The sequence below is a fragment of the Vulpes lagopus genome, chromosome 6 (assembly GCF_018345385.1).
Source record: "Vulpes lagopus strain Blue_001 chromosome 6, ASM1834538v1, whole genome shotgun sequence".
Classification (NCBI taxonomy): Eukaryota; Metazoa; Chordata; class Mammalia; order Carnivora; family Canidae; genus Vulpes; species Vulpes lagopus.
This window is the reverse complement of record NC_054829.1, coordinates 26,092,949-26,114,069: the sequence shown is the minus strand read 5'-3', so window position 1 is coordinate 26,114,069 and position 21,121 is coordinate 26,092,949. Positions and strand designations below refer to the sequence as shown.

At 39.2% G+C, this 21,121-nt stretch overlaps 1 protein-coding gene across 6 annotated transcripts in view; it reads left to right on the top strand.

The window, feature by feature from the left end:
• Window positions 1–219: 219 nt before the first annotated feature.
• LIN52 (lin-52 DREAM MuvB core complex component) overlaps window positions 220–21,121 on the top strand; it is a 133,225-nt gene continuing 112,323 nt past the window's right edge. For 4 of the 6 annotated variants that reach the window (XR_005988385.1, XM_041758828.1, XM_041758826.1 and 1 more), the window contains exons 1-5: window positions 220–289; window positions 4,462–4,536; window positions 5,938–5,975; window positions 11,874–11,940; window positions 14,072–14,155. Coding sequence is in view for 5 of the 6 variants with exons in the window: in XM_041758828.1 (XP_041614762.1) it covers window positions 259–289; window positions 4,462–4,536; window positions 5,938–5,975; window positions 11,874–11,940; window positions 14,072–14,155 (295 nt within the window). In the remaining variant the exon portion in view is untranslated. Of the gene's footprint in view, window positions 290–4,461; window positions 4,537–5,937; window positions 5,976–11,873; window positions 11,941–14,071; window positions 14,156–18,338; window positions 18,881–21,121 lie in introns of those variants that run through there. The other 2 variants (XM_041758830.1, XM_041758827.1) reach the window with 2 other exon arrangements.

Below are 21,121 nucleotides of genomic sequence, written 5' to 3'. Positions count from 1 at the left end.
CGCGATTGGCCACAGGGACGACCGCCACCCCACCCCCTCACCGAGGAGAGTAAATAAGACCCTGCAAGAGCTTCGCAGTCGCGCCACCTCATCCACTGCGCGAGGGGGTGTGGCCAGCGCTAGGGGCGGGCTAGGCAAAGATGACCCTATGGGGCGGGGAAATGAAAAGAGGCTGCGAGCTGGCGATTGGGTCTCTGGGGGAGGGGCGTGGCTTATGGATCTCTGCTTTCCCGCCGACGGTTGGCGGTGTCACGTGACATGGGTTGGAAGATGGCGTCTCCCACAGACGGTAAGAACTGGCTTAGAGATCTTTAGGCTGCAACCTCCCTTGCTCCGCTGGGGACTTCCACTCTCTTGTCTGTCCCTCAAACTTACACTTTTTTTTCCCCTTGGGCTCCAACTCTTTCCAGTTTTCATTAGGATGCGAGTGCGTCCTCAAGTTCGCGGGTTCTTCACAGCACCTCCGGAGGTACCCGGTTTCCCCTCTGTGCACCAGGAGGGTGGAGGAGGGTGCGCACCCTCGTGTGGCCCATTCCAGGCAAAAGGACGAGGGTCGCTCTAGCCCTCCCTTAGCCCCATTTGGGTGAGGCAGAGCCGAGGAGGAGATGCTGCTAGGGTAAATGTGGTGCCTTAGTGGAAGCTTAGTAGCTTTCCTCTTCCTAGGGCGCCCCATTGAAGGGTCGAATTTCTCCGTTTCTCTCAAACCCTAGCTAGGGTTGGTGGCTGACCTCATCCCGGGATTAAGCCGCAGAGGAAAACCTGATACTCCTGTCTGTCTCACTAGATTGGGATGGTTGCCCTATCTTGGCCGCTCCCAGTGAGAGTCCGGAAGGAAGATGACAGATAATTGAGCTTTTCAGTGAGGTCATAACACTTATCTCATACTCTCTTGCTTCTGCTGCATGTGTTATTTCCTCAGTCTGAATGAGTGAACGATTTCTGTTTATATGTTGTCTAAGATGCAAGTCATTTCAGATAGCAGTTGATTTTGATATAATCACGTGCTTTTGCGTGCGGTTCTGTTAATTATGGTTTTGCAGTCATTTCTGAACTACTTAATTTTTGCTTCCACCGTCGCCATCCCCACTTCCATTTCATTGATATGTAGTTTTTCCTCCTCAAACACATTTCATGTTTGGAAGGAATCTTGGAAATTTCAGGAATAAAGCAATTGAAGCCAGGGGAGCTGTTACTGAGTTCCCACTCTGTGAAAGATGTAATACGAGGTGCTTTGGGAGAGGAAAATATTAATCAATCATGTAAATGCGGGATCCCTGGGTGGCGCAGCGGTTTGGCGCCTGCCTTTGGCCCAGGGCGGGATCCTGGAGACCCGGGATCGAATCCCACGTCGGGCTCCCGGTGCATGGAGCCTGCTTCTCCCTCTGCCTGTGTCTCTGCCTCTCTCTCTCTGTGACTATCATAAATAAATAAAAATAAAAAAAAAATCATGTAAATGCTTTTGCACTTTCAGGTGTCATTTTACTTTTATATATATATACACATATATATGTACATATATATATATAATTTTTTTTTAATTTTTTTTTTTTTAAATTTATGTAGTCATACAGAGAGAGAGAGGCAGAGACATAGGCAGAGGGAGAAGCAGGCTCCATGGACCGGGAGCCTGACGTGGGACTCGATCCCGGGTCTCCAGGATCGCGCCCTGAGCCAAAGGCAGGCGCCAAACCGCTGCGCCACCCAGGGATCCCTATAATTTTTTTTTTTTAAGAGAGAGCGTATGTGAGAGAGCGGGGGAAGGAGCAGAGGGGGACAGGGAGGGAGGAGGAAAGACTCTCAAGCCGACTCCACTCCGAGCTTGGAGCCCTACAAAGGGCTCCGATTCACAACCCTGAGATCATGTCAGGTCTCATTTTAGATGTCACCTCTCAGAGAAGTTTCCCAGAACACAGTATCTAGAGTTGCCTCTCTTCACTGTTATTCACTATCTCATTACCTTCATTGTCAGCGTAGTTATTCTGTTAACTTTGTCCCTTTCATACTGGTTTATAAATTCAAGTCTGTCTTGTTCATAGTTTAGCCAGAGTTTAGCACAGGGTCTGGCAAACAACAGACCATTTAGAATATATACATAAATAATATATTAGTCTTAGGTTTTGAGTTTAACTTAATCTTAAGTTTGTTTTTTTTTTAGCACGGGTGCATACTGTATAAGAAATTATGGGTGTTCAGAGTCAAAAGAAATTCCTTGGGGCACCTGGGTGGCTCAGTCAGTTAGGCAGCCAACTCTTGATTTCCGTTCAGGTCATGATCTTAGAGTCCTGGGATTGAGTCACAATTGGGGCTCTATGCTCAGTGGAGAGTCTGCTTGAGGATTCTTTCTCGGCTCCTACACACACACACACACTCTCTCTCGCTCTCTAAGTAAATAAATCTTAAAAAGGAGAGAGAGTTTCCTTCTCCTGACTGGATGCTCTCTCTCTCTCTCTCTCTCTTTTTTTTAAGATTTTATTTATTTATTTATTCATGACAGAGAGAGAGAGAGAGACAGAGAAAGAGAGAGAGAGACAGGCAGAGGGAGAAGCTGGCTCCATGCTGGGAGCCCGATGTGGGACTCGATCCCGGGTCTTCAGATTCACACCCCGGGCTGACGGCGGCGCTAAACTGCTGGGCCACCGGGGCTGCCCTGAGTGCTCTCTGAAAATGTATTTTTCTTGCCAGAGGAAAAAGAAAAAATCCGTTCTACCTACTTTGTGAGAATAGATTTGGGTAGAGAGGGGAAGAGGTAATAAAAGAAGGGAGAACTGTTGAAAAGCTTCTGAAGTAGTCTGGGAGAGACGTGATGGTTCCTTAGTTAACTAATTTGGTTTCATTGTGTTTTTGGAGGTAGAAACTACTGGATTTTACTAATGGATTGTAATGGAAGGTTGAAGGAAAGGGAGGTATGAAGGATGGATGATATCTGGGTTTTGATTTGAAAAATTGGGGTTCATGGCGGTGATACTTCTTAAACTGGAAATGGTTTTGAACGTAATTAGAAAAGTTTCCACACATGTAAATGGAGAGAGATGTCAAGAGTTAACAGAGCTCTGGCAGAGAAGTTTGCTAAGTAGCCTCTTAGCTATACCTCTGAAGTTCTGGGAAGAACTGGGACTGGAAATATAAATATGGAGTTATTGACATATAAATGATGGTACATGCTATGGGGCTAGATGAGATCTCCTTAGGAGACTTTAGGTAGAGAGTGAAGCCATCCTAGGTGGGACCTGAGCGGAGGAAAGTAAGGAAGGAATTCGTGAGGTAGGAAGAAAACCAGCATAGTGGTTTTACAGAAGCTGAAAGTGGAGTTTTTCTTTTTCTTTTTCTTTCTTTTTTTTTTTTTTTTAAAGATTTATTTATTATGAATACAGAGCCTGACACAGAACTTGATCTCACAACCCTAACATCATGACCTGAGCTAAAACCAAGAGTCAGATGATTAACTGACTGAACCACACAGGTGCCCTGGAAATGGAGTTTTTCAAGGAGAGTGGTCAGTGTGTAAGTGCTGCAAAGAAGCCACATATTAGACAACAGAGAAGTGACCACTGGATTTAGCAACATAGGTTATAGATGACCTTGACCACAGCAGTTTCTATGTATGCAGGAGCAGAAGCCTGATTGTCTTGGGTTCAGGAGAGAATGTGAGGTGAGGAAGTGGAGACATCAAGATAGACAACTCAAGAACTTTTGTAATGCAGGAGGAGTTAAGGAGGTAATGGGTCACCGAAGAGTTTTTTTCAAAGAAGGGGAATTCTACAGCAGGCTTGCTTGTTGTTGAATTTGAGCCAGTAGAGAAGGTAGAAATTGTTTGTGCAAGAGAGATTATTCAAGATGATATCTTTGACAGAGCAAGAGAAAGTGACCTCCACAGGTCTGCAGAGGAGTTTGCCTTTTTTTTTTTTAATTTTTATTTATTTATGATAGTCACAGAGAGAGAGAGAGAGAGAGAGAGAGAGAGAGAGAGAGAGATATGATAGTCACAGAGAGAGAGAGAGAGAGAGAGAGAGGCAGAGACCCAGGCAAAGGGAGAAGCAGGCCCCATGCACCGGGAGTCCGACGTTGGATTCGATCCCGGGTCTCCAGGATCGTGCCCTGGGCCAAAGGCAGGCGCCAAAACACTGCGCCACCCAGGGATCCCCGAGTTTGTCTTTCTTGAGAGCAAGGACACTTGGGGGAAATTCTAAGAGTATGAGTGAAGATGCAGGTGGGTTTGTTGATAATTGTTTTTCCTAACACCTGACTAAAATGTTGCTCCCATTTTAGAGATCAGAAAAGTGAAGTTTGTTAAAGGAGAATAATTTATTTGTATAACATTATGGCCTAGTAGTATCAGTAGCTATAGAAATCAAATTTCTAGACTTCCAGGTGAGTGTTCAGTTTGTTGTGTTCTTTGAGATTGAAATATTGTAAATTAAAGTGTTTTGTGTCTTTTTGGTTCATCTGGGTGTTTTGTTCTAGGGACAGATCTGGAAGCATCTTTGCTAAGTTTTGAAAAACTTGACCGTGCCTCACCAGACCTTTGGCCAGAACAATGTAAGTTTTTGGTTTCTTGATATTAGAATCAGTGTAGGACAATCCAGTGCTACTTTGACAGAGATTTTTTGAAGTTACTATTTAACTATAATGGTTAAAATTTTGATTTCACTTCACAGGGAAGAGACTGAATTCTGTGGTCTAATTTTAAGGCTAACTGTTTGGTAGTTTAACTTTTTCAGAACAGTGTTGACTCAAGAAATTATGATAGAGACCCTTAAAAAATGCATCTGTAATAAGTTCAGACAATACAGAGATACATAAAGTAGTATTTCCTCACCTCCTTCACTCTTGTAAACTCGCACTTAATAGTTTGGTACAAATTCTTTTGGCCTTTTTTATGATTGTATGGTAAATAAATACATACATATTAATAAAGTATACAGCAGGGTTTTTTGGGTTTGTTTGGGTTTTTGTTTTTGCTTTTTTGATGTAATGATGGGGTCATATATACGTGGTTAAGTTAATGCAGCTTAACTTAGTCCACCTTTTAATGGATCTTTCTACATTAGTAGGTGTAAATCTATTTCATTCCTAAAGTATTTCCTTATATAGATATACTATGGTTTATGTATTTCTACCCTATTTGGAAACCTTAGATCCACTATTTGACATTACAAACAACATGTGTCTTTGTGTGCAAGGAAGAGAGTGGTTGTGTATGAAAGTGCCCATTTGCTCAAATACTAGGCAATATTGGATGTTACTGATTTTTTTAAAAAGATTCATTTATTTAGAGGGTGGGGAGGGGCAGCGGGAGAGAGAGAGAGAGAGAGAGAATCCCAAGCAGACTCCCCACTGAGCGCAGAGCCTGACAAGAGTGATCCCACAACTCTGAGATCATGACTTGAGCCAAAATCAAGAGTCAGACGCTCAACTAGCAACCAGGCACTCCTGGATATTACTGATTTTTATTATTTTTAGTTCATATTTCTTTATTGGTCGAACAATATTTTATTTTTAAATATCTATTTTTTATCTTTATATTTTCTAATGTGATTCTTCCCATGGGGCATTTAAATAAACAATTATCCAATTGTCAATCCATGACGGGACAGCATACCTAAAAAAATTTAAACTTTCTGATAAGAGATAGTGTATCTCCCCATTCTCTGATACAGCTAATTCCTGATCCTTGCAAGTTTGGTTGAAGAATTATTTTCTCTAAGAAGCTTTTCCTGCCCCCTCAGTCTGATACAGATCCCCCGCCCCCCCCATCTTCCCATCGTGCCTAGTATCTTTCTTTGAGCACTTAACCAATATTATGGTTACTGAGTGCTCTTTCGCCTCTTCCAGACTTTAAGCTCCTTGAAGGCAAGGCTGTTTTCTTATTATTTGGATCTTCTATATCTGGGGCACTAAAATGTTTATTGAATAAATAATGTGTCTTTTTCTTTTCAGTACCAGGTGTCGCTGAATTTGCAGCTTCCTTTAAAAGTGTAAGTCATATTTCACTTCTCTAATATTGTTTATCCAGTGTTTCGCTCTTTAGTGAAAGTTCAAATATCTCCTATTTCTTTATTTTCAAGAAAAATGTCAGAGGTTTCAAATCAGTTTGTAACTACAGCCCTGGAAATCCGTGTATATTATTATCATGTTTATGATAGTGTCTTCCTCTGTTCAGATGCTCTGTTTTAGTTGAAATATTTAATATAACATCAGTATTATTTTTTGCCCATACCATGATTTTAAAGCTTTTTTTCCTTTTGTTTATGGGGTGCATTGTGACCTTAACTTATACCTCCTTACAGGATTTTGAAATTTCTCAGTGATTCATCATAAAGCAAAGGAAGACATCCATTAGAGCCATACCTTTTGTACTTTCACTGTGCTAGATACTCTCCATATATTCTCTTATATTCCCACAACCAGGAGAATATGGTTATAGTATCAGGTAGCAGTACTTACATAGCACTGTATGCCCGGCATTGTTCTGAGCACTATACATATATTATTTAATCTTTACAAAACCGTGTGGGGTATAGGTACTATTATTATCCCAATTTTATAGTCAAGGAAATGGACAGAGAGAGAGAGAGGTTAAGTAGGTTACCCAAGGATATAGGCAATATGTGGCAGAACCAGGTTTTGAATCCATTGATCTGATTACTAGCATCCATACTCTTACCATCATATAGAGAAGCATTTGAGTCCAGTGTTAAAACTTTTCAGTTAAAACTGAAAGGGAACCTTGAAAATTACTTGCCCAAGACCTAGTGAGTGACAGACCAGCATTTGAATGCAGGTTATATCTATTCTAGAGTTCATGCTCTATCTAGTAAAATATGCCACTGGGGACTTGTAATAAAACTCTCACTTTTTTAGTGTAGTGTGGTAGTTTTAAATGTTTTTAAAGATAGTTTTAAACTTTGTTTTTAAACAAACTGTAAAACTCTTTTTTGTTGTCTGTAAAGGGAAGAGCCACTGCAACAATGATAGTTCAAGAACCTTGTGTACCTTGCTGTATGCTTAGCATTCTCTACTTATTGTTAGAGTTATAGATGTTGAGTTAGATAGTAAGGCCCCCTAGGGGCACCTGAGTGGCTTAGTCCCTTGAGCGGCTGACCCTTGATTTTTTTTTTTTTTTTAAGATTTTATTTATTTATTCATGAGAGGTACAGAGAGAGAGAGAGAGAGGCAGAAACACAGGCAGAGGGAGAAGCAGTCTCCCTGCAGGGAGCCCGATATGGGACCCGATCCTGGGACTCCAGGACCATGCCCTGGGCCGAAGGCAGGCACTAAACCACTGAGCCACCCAGGGATCCTTATGACCCTTAATTTTGACTCAGGTATGATCTCGGGGTCCTGGAATCGAGCCCTGAGTTGGGCTACTCACTCTGCTTGTACCTCTCCCTCTGCTTCTCCCCCACTTCAAATAAATAAATAAGATATTTTTTGGGCAGCCCCGGTGGCGCAGCAGTTTAGCGCCGCCTGCAGCCCGGGGTGTGATCCTGGAGACCTGGGATCGAGTCCCACGTCGGGCTCCCTGCATGGAGCCTGCTTCTCTCTCTGCCTGTGTCTCTGCCTCTCTCTCGCTCTTTCTGAATATATAAATAAATAAATATTTTAAATAAATGAATAAATAAATAAATAAGATATTTTTTAAAAAGAGTATTTATTTATTTGAGAGATAGCGAGAGAGAACCTGAGCAGGGGGGTGGGGCAGGTAGAGGGAGAAGCAGACTCCCAACTGAGCAGAGATCCCAAAGCGGGGCTTGATCCCAGGACCCAGGGATCATGACCTGAGCCTAAGGCAGACGCTTAACCAACTAAGCCACCCAGGATCCCCTAAATAAATAAAACCTTAAAAATAAATACATAAATAAAGTTAAAAATATATATATATTTAAAGCTGCTCTGGGCCAGTGGCTTTTAGGTTCCTTGAGAGTATCTGTTCAGTGGTAGTCAGACTTTGTGGCCTCTCATTTATTCAAAAGCTGGGGTTATAGGAAAGTCGGCCCATACTCTTAGCATTCAGTAAGGCCTAAGCATGAAGAGTTCGGGATAATATAGGGCTCTGGAGTCAGATACACTTGGATTTGAGACCTGAATCTGCTTTTAGCTGCCTGAGACCTAAACAAGTTTCCTAACATTTCTGAGCCTTAGTGTTGAAACTACCTCATAGGATTCTTAGTGTAAAATGCCATAATGGTGTAAAATACATTGCATTATACCTAGGATGTAATAAAGAGTACATAGTAGTTATTAGTATTAGATTGGCTTTTGTCTAGTAGATTGAATAGAAAGTGTCTAAATTAATTTTCTTACGTTCTCATTCATACTGACTTTTCAGTTTAATTATATTCGTAACAACTATATTGAGTTAGAAATAAAAGGTTTTTAAAAAATCTTTAAAAACCTTTTATTAAAATATGCTGTTTTTTAAAAATCTGATTATGTATCGACCCCTTTTCCCTAGAAGTATGCACATTCATATTGTTTTGTTTCTAGGAGTTCAGGATCATCCCAGGACCCTAGGTTAAAATCTCCTGATATAGTCTGTTTCCCTACTGGTGGGTAAAAATGGCAAATTTGACCAATGGCCTTCTAGGAAAGGTGTATAGAGTAATGGTTTCTGAACCCAGACTTCCTGGGTTTAAATCTTGGCTCCAGTAGCTGTGTATTAGAGGCAAGTGATTTATAAATTTCCTATACGTCAGTTTTTTTCTCTTGTAAAATGAAGATAATAATACCTGCTTCATCCTGTTGATTTGGAAATTAAGTAACACGATGCATTGGTCCCTCATGTTAATTAAAAAAAAAAGAGAGAGACTCAGCTGACATAATGTTTCTCAGCCATACCCCTGCCTGCACAACAGAATCATCTGTGTGCAGTCCTGCAGCTTTTATTTTTTTTATTTTTTTTTTTTTAAAGATTTTATTTATTTATTTATTCATGAGAGACACATACAGAAAGAGAGGCAGAGACACAAGCAGGCTCCATGTAGGGAGCCTGACATGGGACTCGATCCCGGGTCTCTAGGATCAGGCCCTGGGCTGAAGGCGGCGCTAAACCGTGGAGCCACCCGGGCTGCCCAGTTCTGGTACTTCTTTTTTTTTTTTTTAATTTTTATTTATTTATGATAGTCACACAGAGAGAGAGAGAGAGAGAGAGAGAGAGAGAGAGGCAGAGACATAGGCAGAGACATAGGCAGAGGGAGAAGCAGGCTCCATGCACCGGGAGCCCGCTGTGGGATTCGATCCCGTATCTCCAGGACCGCGCCCTGGGCCAAAGGCAGGCGCCAAACCGCTGCGCCACCCAGGGATCCCAGTCCTGCAGCTTTTAAAAAATACATATGTAATGGCTATAACTTGGGAAGTGTGCTGTGTGGCTGGACCTGTGGACACTGTGGTGGGTGTTCATTTAGCTTTATGTCTTATTTTTGTGTATAGTAACATAGCATTCTGTTGCCATTCTTAGCTGTGGAAAAGGAGGGGGGTCCACTGGCATGAGAAGTGTTTGGATCTTTTTTAATGTGTGGTAGTTTTGTGTTTGTTTTTTTTTTAAGATTTTATTATTTATTTGACAGAACATGAAAGAGCACAAGCAGGGAGAGCAGCAGAGGGAGAGGGAAAAGTGGGCTCCCTACTCAGGGGAACCTGACATGGGGCTTGATCCCAGGATCTCAGGATCATGACCTAAGCTGAAGGCAGATGCTTAACCCATTGAGCCACCCAGGTGTTCCTAGTGTGGTAGTTTTTTTTTTGTTTTTTTTTTTTTTAAGATTTTATTTATTTATTCATGAGAGATACACAGAGAGAGAGGCAGAGACACAGGCAGAGGAAGAAGCAGGCTCCTTGCAGGAAGCGTGATCCAGGACTCAATCCCAGGACCTGGGATCACACCCTGAGCTAAAGGCAGGTACTGAAACGGTAAGCTACCCAGACATCGCTAGTGTGGTAGTTTTAAACAAATTGTAGATCTCTTCATTGTCTTCATTGTAAAGCAAAGAGCCAGTGCAACAATGAAAGTTCAAGAACCTTCTGTAGTAAATACAATTTGCAATGTTCTGTTACCTTTTTTGTATGCTTAGGATGCTAAAATGTTTTTGAAGCTAAATAGGTGGTATTACATTTAAAAAAATACATACGTAATTGGCCGTTGGCTCTGTTCTCTCCACTGGATCCTCCTTCCACCTCTGATATTTTAAATCTATGCATGTGGAGTGTGGCCAGGTCATCTGTATTTTTTTGTTACGTAGATGATTCTCATGTGTAACTAGGATTGAAAACTGTTGTCCAAAGTTATTCCAAGAATGGGCTCTTTTTCACATTTTTTTAAAAAATATTTTATTTATTCATGAGAAATACACAGAGAAACAGAGACACAGGCAGAGGGAGAAGCAGGCTTCACGCAGGGAGCCCGATGTGGGACTCGATCTCGGGACCCCAGGATCACGCCCCGGGCCGAAGGCAGGCGCTAAACCGCTGAGCCACCCAGGGATCCCTTTTTTTCACATTTTTAAGTTCAGTTTTCAGAAATGAGAATATAGGAGGATCCCTGGGTGGCTCAGCGGTTTGGTGCCTGCCTTTGGCCCACGGCGCGATCCTGGAGTCTCGGGATCGAGTTCCGCGTCGGGCCCCCGGCATGGAGCCTGCTTCTCCCTCTGCCTGTGTCTCTGCCTCTCTCTCTCTATGTCTATCATAAATAAATAAATAAATCCTAAAAAAATGAAATGAGAATATAACTTAAAATTCTACAGTTTTCTAAAATGTCTACAATATAATGAAATTTGAAGTGATGACCCTTATAGTCTTCTCACAAATTGAGGATTTCCTCTTTTTAAAATTTTTAATTGAAGTATAGTTGACATATTAGCTTCAGGTGTAGAACATAGTGAATCAACAATTATGTATATTACATTATTATCAACTATATTCCCTATGCTGTACTTTTCATTTCTATGACTTATTTACTGTATAACTGCAAGTTTGTACCTCTTAATCCCTCTTACCTATTTTGCTAATTCCAATACAACAGTTTTGTAACAGTTTTACAGAAAATACAGTTTTCTGTATTCTTGAGTCTGGTTTTTTGTTTTATTTTCAGATTCCACATATAAGAGAAATCATGCTATTTTGTCTTTCTTTGTCTGACTTAGCATAATATCCTCTAGGTCTATTCATGTTGTCATAAATGGCAAGATTGCATTCCTTTTTTTTCTTTTAAGGTTTTATTTATTTATCTTAGAGTGAATGTGAGTGGGGGGACGAGCAGAGGGAGAGAATCTTAAAGCAGACTCCCTGCCAAAGGGCTCACTCCCACAACCCATAAGATTATGACCTGAGGTGAAACAAAGAGCTGGATGCTTGACCAACTGCGCCATGCAGGCACCCCAAGATTTCATTCTTTTCATTCTGAGTAATAGTCCTCTGCATTTGTGTGGAGAGAAAAGAGAGAGACATCTTTCTATGAATCTTCCCCTCTGCCAGAGAATGTTACTCCTGACTGTCTCAAACAGATCAGTTGGAGGCTTTTACCAGAACAGAATTTCAAGTAATTTCTTTCATTGCTTTCCTAACCTCTTATGCATGAAATAGTAATAGACCTCTCTTCTTTTTTTTTTTCTTTTTTTTTTTTTTGTGTGGTCAGACCTCTCTTCTAAGATCATTTCTCTGAGATCAGCTTTTTGTAAAGATGAGCAGAATTATTTTGCAAGGTGACTGGTTTTAGGTCATAGCTGAAGCTTGAGAAATCTGGGTTTTTGAAATTATCATTTGCCAGTATTTTCAAACAACCTGAAAGTTGTGTGACAGCTACTTTTCATATAAGAAGGAAGATTATGGTCTCTACATTTTGTATGTATCTGAGTGGATATATTCTTATATTCTGACAGCCTATTACTAGCTCTCCACCCAAATGGATGGCTGAAATAGAACGTGATGACATTGACATGTTGAAAGGTAAGCAATGCTGGTGACCTCTGACTTGTCACCTGACATTTATGTTCCTTTACAAAACACCTTTCCAGTTTTCTCTCACTGTTCCCTTACAAGTATTTGCTGCAGTCAAACCGCCAACTTAATCAAGCTTATTCATGGTTCTTCATGTCTGAATGCTTGTCTCTACTTTTCCATGTGAATAAATGGTCCCTTTCAGTTCAGGACCCACTCATGATTTCTTCTGCTACTAAATTCCTTTAATATTAATTTTATTTTGTATAATGTTATAGTCGACAAAAAATCTCATAAATTTTTCCCATTTAATTCTCATAAAGGTCACGTGAGTTAGGTATGATGATATCTAAGGTTCAGAGGTTAACTTAACCAAGATTTATTAGAAAGAGTTAAAATTTAAAATGATCTTTTAAGTCTAGTCTCTTATCAGTCTAACACAAGTGCCTTACTTAGGATTTAATGCTATGTATTGTTGTCAGTACTATTAATTGATAACCCCAAAGTGGGTTAAAACCTGTCTTTTAGTTCTTTCCATCCCATCAATTTCTCCCATAAACAATAGTGTAAGTAGTGAATATTGTTGTTTGATAAATGACTTGGAACTCAACCACAGAGTAGAAATTTAAATTAAAAAACATTAATTTTCCTTGATTTTGCTCTACTTATTTAATTTTTATCATCTTTCTGGTGATAAGATTCATGATGGTTGTAAAGTAATAGACTGAAATTAAGGTAAAAATCTGGCATTCTTGAGGTATTTAAGCAGCTGAATAGATCGTGAAAGTCTACTTATGCCAGATATCGATAATGAGGGTGGCATGATAAGTGGGAGAAAATAACATCTTTATTTGATTTCGGAAGTAATTCATTGTACTGCATGAAATGCTTAAATGAGGATCCCCTCCTCCAACCATGGAAAAATTAAGTCTCAAGGGCACCTCAGGTTCATTGTTGTAAATGTTCCAAATGGACATTTATATAACATCTCATGCATGTGTATTTTCTAAGGAAACTTTAAATTTTTTAAAAGGGATCATATCGTTATGTTCCATGCAAATTGACCTGTGCCTTAAACATAAAAGGAATTGGGTGCTATTTATTTTATTATTTTTTTTTATTTATTTATCTATGATAGTCACAGAGAGAGAGAGAGAGAGAGAGGCAGAGACACAGGCAGAGGGAGAAGCAGGCTCCATGCACCGGGAGCCCGATGTGGGATTCGATCCTGGGTCTCCAGGATCGCGCCCTGGGCCAAAGGCAGGCGCCAAACCGCTGCGCCACTCAGGGATCCCAATTGGGTGCTATTTAAATGAAAATCTGGGAACTAAGTTTTTATTTATTTATTTATTTTATTTTTATTTTTTTAAAATTTTTATTTGTTTATGATAGTCACACAGACAGAGAGAGAGAGGCAGAGACATAGGCAGAGGGAGAAGCAGGCTCTATGCACCGGGAGCCCGACGTGGGATTCAATCCCGGGTCTCCAGGATTGCGCCCTGGGCCAAAGGCAGGTGCTAAACCGCTGCGCCACCCAGGGATCCCTAAGTTTTTATTTAAAGTATACTATCTTTTTATCTGGTAAACTTAAATTTTATAGAACTTTGGTTTGAAGGGAAAGTTTGGATTAATATTTAGTCTTTGTTTTCTAAACTTAGGGAAATGGGGAAGAGTAAGTGTTTTATTGCTATTTTATTGTTATTTGGAATAAGACTTACAAATGATAGTGGAGACAGTATCCATTTTGAAAGTCTGTGAGACTTTCCCCAGACATCTTTCTCAGACTAAGTAAGATCTGCTGTCAGATCACAAAGTTTCATATTTTAATAGTGTGTTCATCTTCTGTGATGGGCAAAATGAAATTTATAAAAGGATCGTTGGGATAAAATATAATTTGCTGTATATTTATACTAACTCTCTTCTCATTAAGTAAGTTCATCTGAAGCATTTTGCAACAGTAGGAAAAATTCACTGTGTGTGTAAGAGGAATAATTGGATGAGAAGAGATATGGATCCATTTTCTACTTCTTAGATAAGAATTAAGCTTGAAAACTTTTATAGCAAGGATTTGCAACCTGAATAGGTTGTTACTAGAGAAGAGTAGAAAGAAATGATATTGAAACAAATGATTCTGTTTCAGAACTGGGGAGCCTCACCACAGCTAATCTGATGGAGAAGGTACGAGGCCTACAGAACTTGGCCTATCAGCTGGGGCTGGATGAGTGTGAGTACCCAGATCACATTTTTCAGGGTTGCATGTTGTGTATTTCCTAATGAGTGCTAGCTATAATTTAAAAAGGATCTTTACTAGGCATTGTGAAGGTAAGAAGTCACTGTAATCTAGAGTGCCTTTTTATGGTATAGTATACTGGAATAATTACTAAGTTTACTCAGTAACAAGTTATTTTTCTCTGTACAATAAAAGTATATTGGAAACCTTATTAGTTTAAAGCAATAGAATGTCAAATCAAAGTAGCTTAAGCAAAAGAGGGACCTCATTAGTTCACATAAATCAAAATTTCAGGTGTAGAAGTAGCTTTAAGGATATCTAGATGTTTGACCTTTAATAATATCATTGGGATGTACTCTTGTTTTTGCTTTTGTTTTGCATCTCGAGGTGGGGAAGGTGGCCAAAAGTAGCTCCAGTTTATATGTATTTAAATTTCATAATCCCAAAATAAAGAACCATCTTTTCTGAACATTCCAAAAGAAAGATCCTCGGGAGGACTCATTCTATACCATCTTGACTCACGTACCTTAGAACCAGTCCTTTAGCCAGTTAGCCTAGAGTACTTTAATGGGCCAAGCCTGGGTTCAGGATGCAGACACAGATTAGAGGGGTTAGTCTAATCCAAATCACGGGGAATGGGAGGAAGGATTGGTTCCCCAAATAAAGGGCCATATAGCAGGCCAAGAACATAGTCTGCTGTCATGAGTAATAATTTTAAAACTTCTCATTTATTCCTCTCTACTCTCCATTCTTTTAGTGTAACTTACTTCTTTATAGATTATATTTCTTCCCATACTGTGTTCATTGTAAAACTGGAAAAGAAATTGTAGAAATTCTCACTTTGTAAATGAAAGAGAAACTCAACATATAGTGGTTAGAACTTTGTTCTCAATGGGTACTTCCTGACACCTTCATGAATCCACAATTGTGAGAGACTGTACTAGTTTATAACTTTCTTTAAACATGCAAGTTTTGCCCTGATTAGAACAATCCCAAAAACAATTTCATAAATTGTTGATTTATAGAGCATATAGAGGATTTGTTCACATTGTTGATTTAAATTACTGCCAAATTCAATATTTCACTTTAAAATATCATTTAAAACTTCTGATTTTTGATTAAAAGTCATCACTTCCTTAGGCCTCTTTATCTTTTCTATATTTCCATCACTGTCATTAATAGTTAGCCTTCTTTTACCAAGAAAATATTTTTTAATCACTTCATGAATCAAGGAGCAGGAAACAACAAACTGCTTTGAGATATGGTTGCTAGTGGTCTACTAGGTTCACTCATTGTTACCTAACTCTTCCGTGTTACTGGTCATTTATTTTTCATGATTAAAATTTATGCGTCGGCAAAGTTAACATTTACCATGTATGTCATGGACTTCCAGGGTTTATAATGAAAAGTCAAGTCTGTGATTATTAAATTCATGAATGCTAGGTTGGTATAATATAGAAGTTGATTCTGTTACTAGCTGTAGGTAGTAAATGCTGTAATAATAATAATCCTTTATTTCTCTGTGTCAGTTTTTCTTTATAAATTTTATGCTCATTATATCAAGAAGATTTTTTTATTGTTGTTTTGTTTTGTTTTTTATTTATTAATGAGAGACACACAGAGAGAGAGAGAGAGGCAGAGACACAGGGAGAGGGAGAAGCAGGCTCCATGCAGGGAGCCTGATGTGGGACTCGATCCTGGGTCTTCAGGATCAGGCCCTGAGCTGAAGGCGGCACTAAACCACTGAGCCACCTGAGCTGCCCAAGAAGATGCTATATTGCCAAATGTATTTATCAATAGTATTATCTCTAGTTAGTTGTAGTTGAAATTGCTATATTTCCTCTGATTAGTTTTTTTTCTGCCTTCCTTTTGGGAAAGGTAAGATTTTTCCCCCCATTTTTTATTATGGAGAGTTTTTTTTTTTTCTTTTTTTTTTTTTTTACATTTTTTTAATTTATTTATGATAGTCACACAGAGAGAGAGAGAGAGAGGCAGAGACACAGGCAGAGGGAGAAGCAGGCTCCATGCACCGGGAGCCCGACGTGGGACTCGATCCCGGATCTCCAGGATCGCGCCCTGGGCCAAAGGCAGGCGCTAAACCGCTGCGCCACCCAGGGATCCCTATTATGGAGAGTTTTAAACATATATAAAAGTAGAGAGACTAGAAGAATGACCTCATGTTGCCATGACCCAGCTTCCATAGTCAACCATTGGCCAATCTGTTTACTTATACAACCTCCCATAATTATTTTAAAGCAAATCTTTAAAATCTTTAAAACGAGGTATTATATTACCTCTTTGGCCAGTAACTACATATATATTACCAAAACACAAGTTCTGTTTCCTTCCCTCGCCTTTTTAGATATAACCACAATTCCACTATTATACCTAAACATTTTTAACAAACTTGCTTAATATCATCAAATAGCTAATCAGGATTCAGATTTCCCAGTATGAGTTATAATTGTTTTTATACAGTCGGTTTGTTAGAATCAGGTTCTAAATAAGGTTCATACACTGTTTGGTTGATACATCTCTTAAGTCTCTTTAATCTGTCATAGTTCCACCTGCCTTTTATCTTCCCTTACCATTTATTAAACCTAGTTATTCTGCAGAATTTTCCACTTTCTGAATTTTGTTATATTTCTGTGGTAGTGTTGAATATGTTCATTTATCCTTTTTTATTTCTTGATGGTTAGATCTAGAAGCTTGCACAGATACAGCTTGACTTTTTTTTTATTTTGGCCATTTCATAAGTGGTATTGTGTACATCCATCAGAAGATACATCATGTCTATCTATTTCTCTTTGTGATGTTAAAATTATTAGTTGATAAAGGCATCATTAGCCTGATTTTTTTTTTTAAGATTTTATTTATTTATTCATGACAGAGAGAGAGAGAAAGAGAGACAGAGAGAGAGAGGCAGAAGGAGAAGCAGGCTCCGTGCAAGGAGCCTGACGTGGGACTTGATCCTGAGTCTCCAGGATCACACCCCGGGCTGAAGGCGGCCCTAAACCGATGGGCCACCAGGGCTGCCCTAGCCTGATTATTCATTGTAAAATTCTCCATCAGCCTTACACAAGAGTTTTAGCAACGTTTGATAACTGCTGAGATCCCCTGTTTTATTGTAGGTTGCCAGATGGTAATACTCTCATTCTGTCATTTTTTTATTATTAGCTAAAATTTTTCTATAAAGGACTTTATCTTATCAACTATTTATTATTACCTTGAAAGCTCTTTCTACAGGATAAATTATTCTTTCTCTTTATCAGCTTTTAGAAAAAAGAGTTCCCCCTTAAACATTAGTAAAGTTCATTTTATTTATTTTTTATTTTTATTCTTTTAGTAAAGTTCATTTTAATGGCTTTCCACAGAATCAGAAACTTGATGTGGTTTGTTTTAGTTTTTAATCCTCACAGTTAAAAACGTTATTACTATTCAGTGTTTTGTATTTTTAAAACTTTTTTTTAAAAGGTTTTATTTATTTATTCATGAGAGACACAGAAGCAGGCTCCATGCAGGGAGCCCCATGCAGGACTCTATCCTGGGATCATGCCCTGAGCCAAAGGCAGATGTTCAACTGCTGAGCCACCCAGGCATCCCAAGTATCTTTAAAACTTAAAACATTGGAGGTGGGTACTTGGAGTCACCAAACTCAACTACCTTAAGCACTGAACCAAAGTTCTGCAACAGAAATGCTCATTTCTGCCACATGAGTCCCATGAGAACAGCCGAGACTTTTCAGAATTATTTTCTGGTTCAAAATTCAGCCTTATTTCAATTTCTCTAGCAGTGCTTTGCAACTTACTGTCATTTTCCCTGATTACAACAAATTAACTGACATATAGAAAATAGTTTTAGGGAACACCTGGGTGTCTCAATGGATGAAAATCTGCCTTCGGCTTAGGGCCTGATCCCAGAGTCCCAGGATCGAGTCCCGCATTGGGCTCCCTGCATGGAGCCTGCTTCTCCCTCTGCCTGTGTCTCTGCCTCTCTCTCTGTGTGTCTCATGAATAAATAAATAAATAAATAAATAATCTTAAAAAAAAATAGTTTTAGCTAATAGAATTGGAAAGATTCATGTTGTTATGTATTGGACTTCTTGGCTACAGTCTCTCTTTGTTTTATTGTATATAGTGTATTTGCATAAAAGGAAGATCTTTTTTTGTCCTTACAGATTATTCATCTACTCTAGGGGTTGACATTTACTTGACACCCTAATCTGGTGTTTCGATGTCTCAATCCTCTTTGCTGCATTAATTGAGAGGATGACATGGATGAAAAATAAGCAATAGGAACTGATGAATCCCCAAGGACCAGTGATCCTGTTTTCATGCAAATATCTGCACTGATAAAGATGATGGAAAGAAAAAAAAATGCAAAGAATATTTGTCCTCAAAACATGATTGTTTGTCACTTCCCTGGAGCATTGTTATATGTTAGTATTGAAATAATGTGTACCTTCTAGAGCTGATAGTAACTAGATTGTGTCTTTTGGAAGATGAACCAGGCCCTTCGATTTGATACATGATTATGTCTCAACCCTGTTGGTGTGGATATTTTGGAGTGCAGTGATATTTTTTTGGTATAGGCATTTATATATAGCTTGTCATGATTGGGGTCCCTTGGCTTGATTTGAGCAGTTAGTTAATGTGAAGTTCCCATGAAATATGAAAAATTGTAAATTGCCTTATCATATAAAGAATTTCATTTCTGTAATTTCTGAGTTTAGTGTCCTTCCTGTTTTGCCAGAACTATTGCAGTCTCTAACTGGTCTCCCTGCTTCTCAACAACCCCATTCCAGGCCATCTTGTTTATCCTCAGATTAATCTTTCTAAAGTTTCATTTGCTTTTTTTGTCCTTTGCTCATAAGTCATTAGTAGTACTTTACAGACCATGCGATCAAATTCATATTCTAGCATGGCATTCAAAATCCTCTTCCCTCTAGACCTAGCTTAGTGACTAGTTTTGTTACTTCTCTCCTTAAAAAACACCATGTACCATTCCCATTTGAGATATTCACTTTTCCGGGACCCCTGAGTGGCTCAGCAGTTGGGCGCCTGCCTTGAGCTCAGGTCATGATCCCAGGGTCCGGGATTGGGTCCCACATAGGGCTTCCTGTGGGGAGTCTGCTTCTCCCTCTGCCTATGTCTCTGCCTCTCTCTCTCTCTGCCTCTCTCTCTCTCTCTCATGAATAAATAAATCTTAAAATAAAGAGAAATATTTACTTTTCCTGTAGCACTTGCCCATCTTAATTCCATACATGCTATTCCTTTTTCAGAAAGCTCTCCCTGACCTATTTCTAATATTAGAACTTCTATTCTTCCTTCGCTCTTTAGTCTCAGATTTACCTCTTTTACCAGTCTTTCCTTTTCATTCCTTATCTGGAAAGTGAGCTCTCTTTCCTGGCCTCCCACATTGCTCCTAGAGCAGTGTATTTATTTGTATGGCACTGTTACCATTCTGGGAGACTTTTTGGTACATGTCTTATCCATTGATTGATTGTAACTCTTTCAGGTAAGAGTCATACTTTGGACTGTCTTTCTAATCCATAGAGTACCTGGCATGTCGTAAATGTACAAGTGTGTATTTGCTGATTGAATTAATGATCAACTGCTGATGACTTTGGGTGAAATGATAGACTTTTTCTAATGAAATCCATGGACAAAACTGAAAAGGTGAAAGTTTCTGGAAATCGTTCTTTTTTCTAGATAGTTTTAGTGATGAGAAGTAACATTTGTAATGTCTGGAATTTTTCCTCTAATGGCTAGAATGATCAACCACACATAGTAAAGATAAGAATGAAGTTTATTGGGCAGCCCCGGTGGCGCAGCGGTTTAGTGCTGCCTGCAGCCCGGGGTGTGATCCTGGAGACCTGGGATCGAGTCCCACATCGGGCTTCCTGCATGGAGCCTGCTTCTCTCTCTGCCTGTGTCTCTGCCTCTCTCTCGCTCTCTCTGAATGAATAAATAAATAAATCTAAAAAAAAAAAAAAAAAAAGAGTGAAGCTTATTGATGATGGTTTGATTTTATCTTCTACTTGAACATTATTCCATCATTGTTATGACCTGGACATGATCTTGATATATTTAGTCTTTTCAACACTCCATTGGTTGCTTTATTCCTAAGACCAGTAGAACTAGAGGTGCCTGGCTAGCTCAGTCAATAAAGGATGTGACTGTTGATCTCAGGGTTGTAAATTTGAGCCCCATATTATACGTAGAGATTACTTAAAAATAAAATCTAAAAAAAAAAAACCCCAATGGAACTATCATGAATCCATTGAACACTGATTCTCAACACCTTTTGCCCTTTAAAAAGATGTTCCCTCTTGTCTCTGAAAGCTAGAAACCATTTAGTAGCCCATGCAGATAAGCTAAGTAATGACTATGTTCAAGATTTTTTTTAAGATTTTTTTTTTTAAATTTATTTATTCGTGAGAGACACAGAGAGGCAGAGACATAGGCAGAGGGAGAAGCAGAAACAGGCTCCCTGTGGGGAGCCTGATGCGAGACTCAATCCCAAGACCCCGGGACCACAACTCGAGCCAAAGGCAGATAGATGCTCAGCCACTGAGCCACCCAGGCATCCCTATATTCAAGATATTTTTAAATAGAATATGAAAATTGGGAAAACAGAGGATCATGCCATTTGAAACTAGGGCTAAAGTACATCTGATGATGTACTTGTTCTGTTTCTTTTTTTAATAGCTGCTTAGTTGAAATATAATTCACCCACCCTACAATTTACTTATTTATAATGTGATGTAATTAAGTAGCTTTTAATATATTTAGAGTTGTACAGCTATCACCACAATTGTAGAACAATTTTTATCTCCCAAAAAAGAAACACTAGACCCATTAACAGTCATTCCTTATTTGCCCCCTAAGCCCATGGATCTAGAACGCCACTAATCTGTCTTTATGAATTTATCTATTTTTGACGTTTTGTATTGGTGGG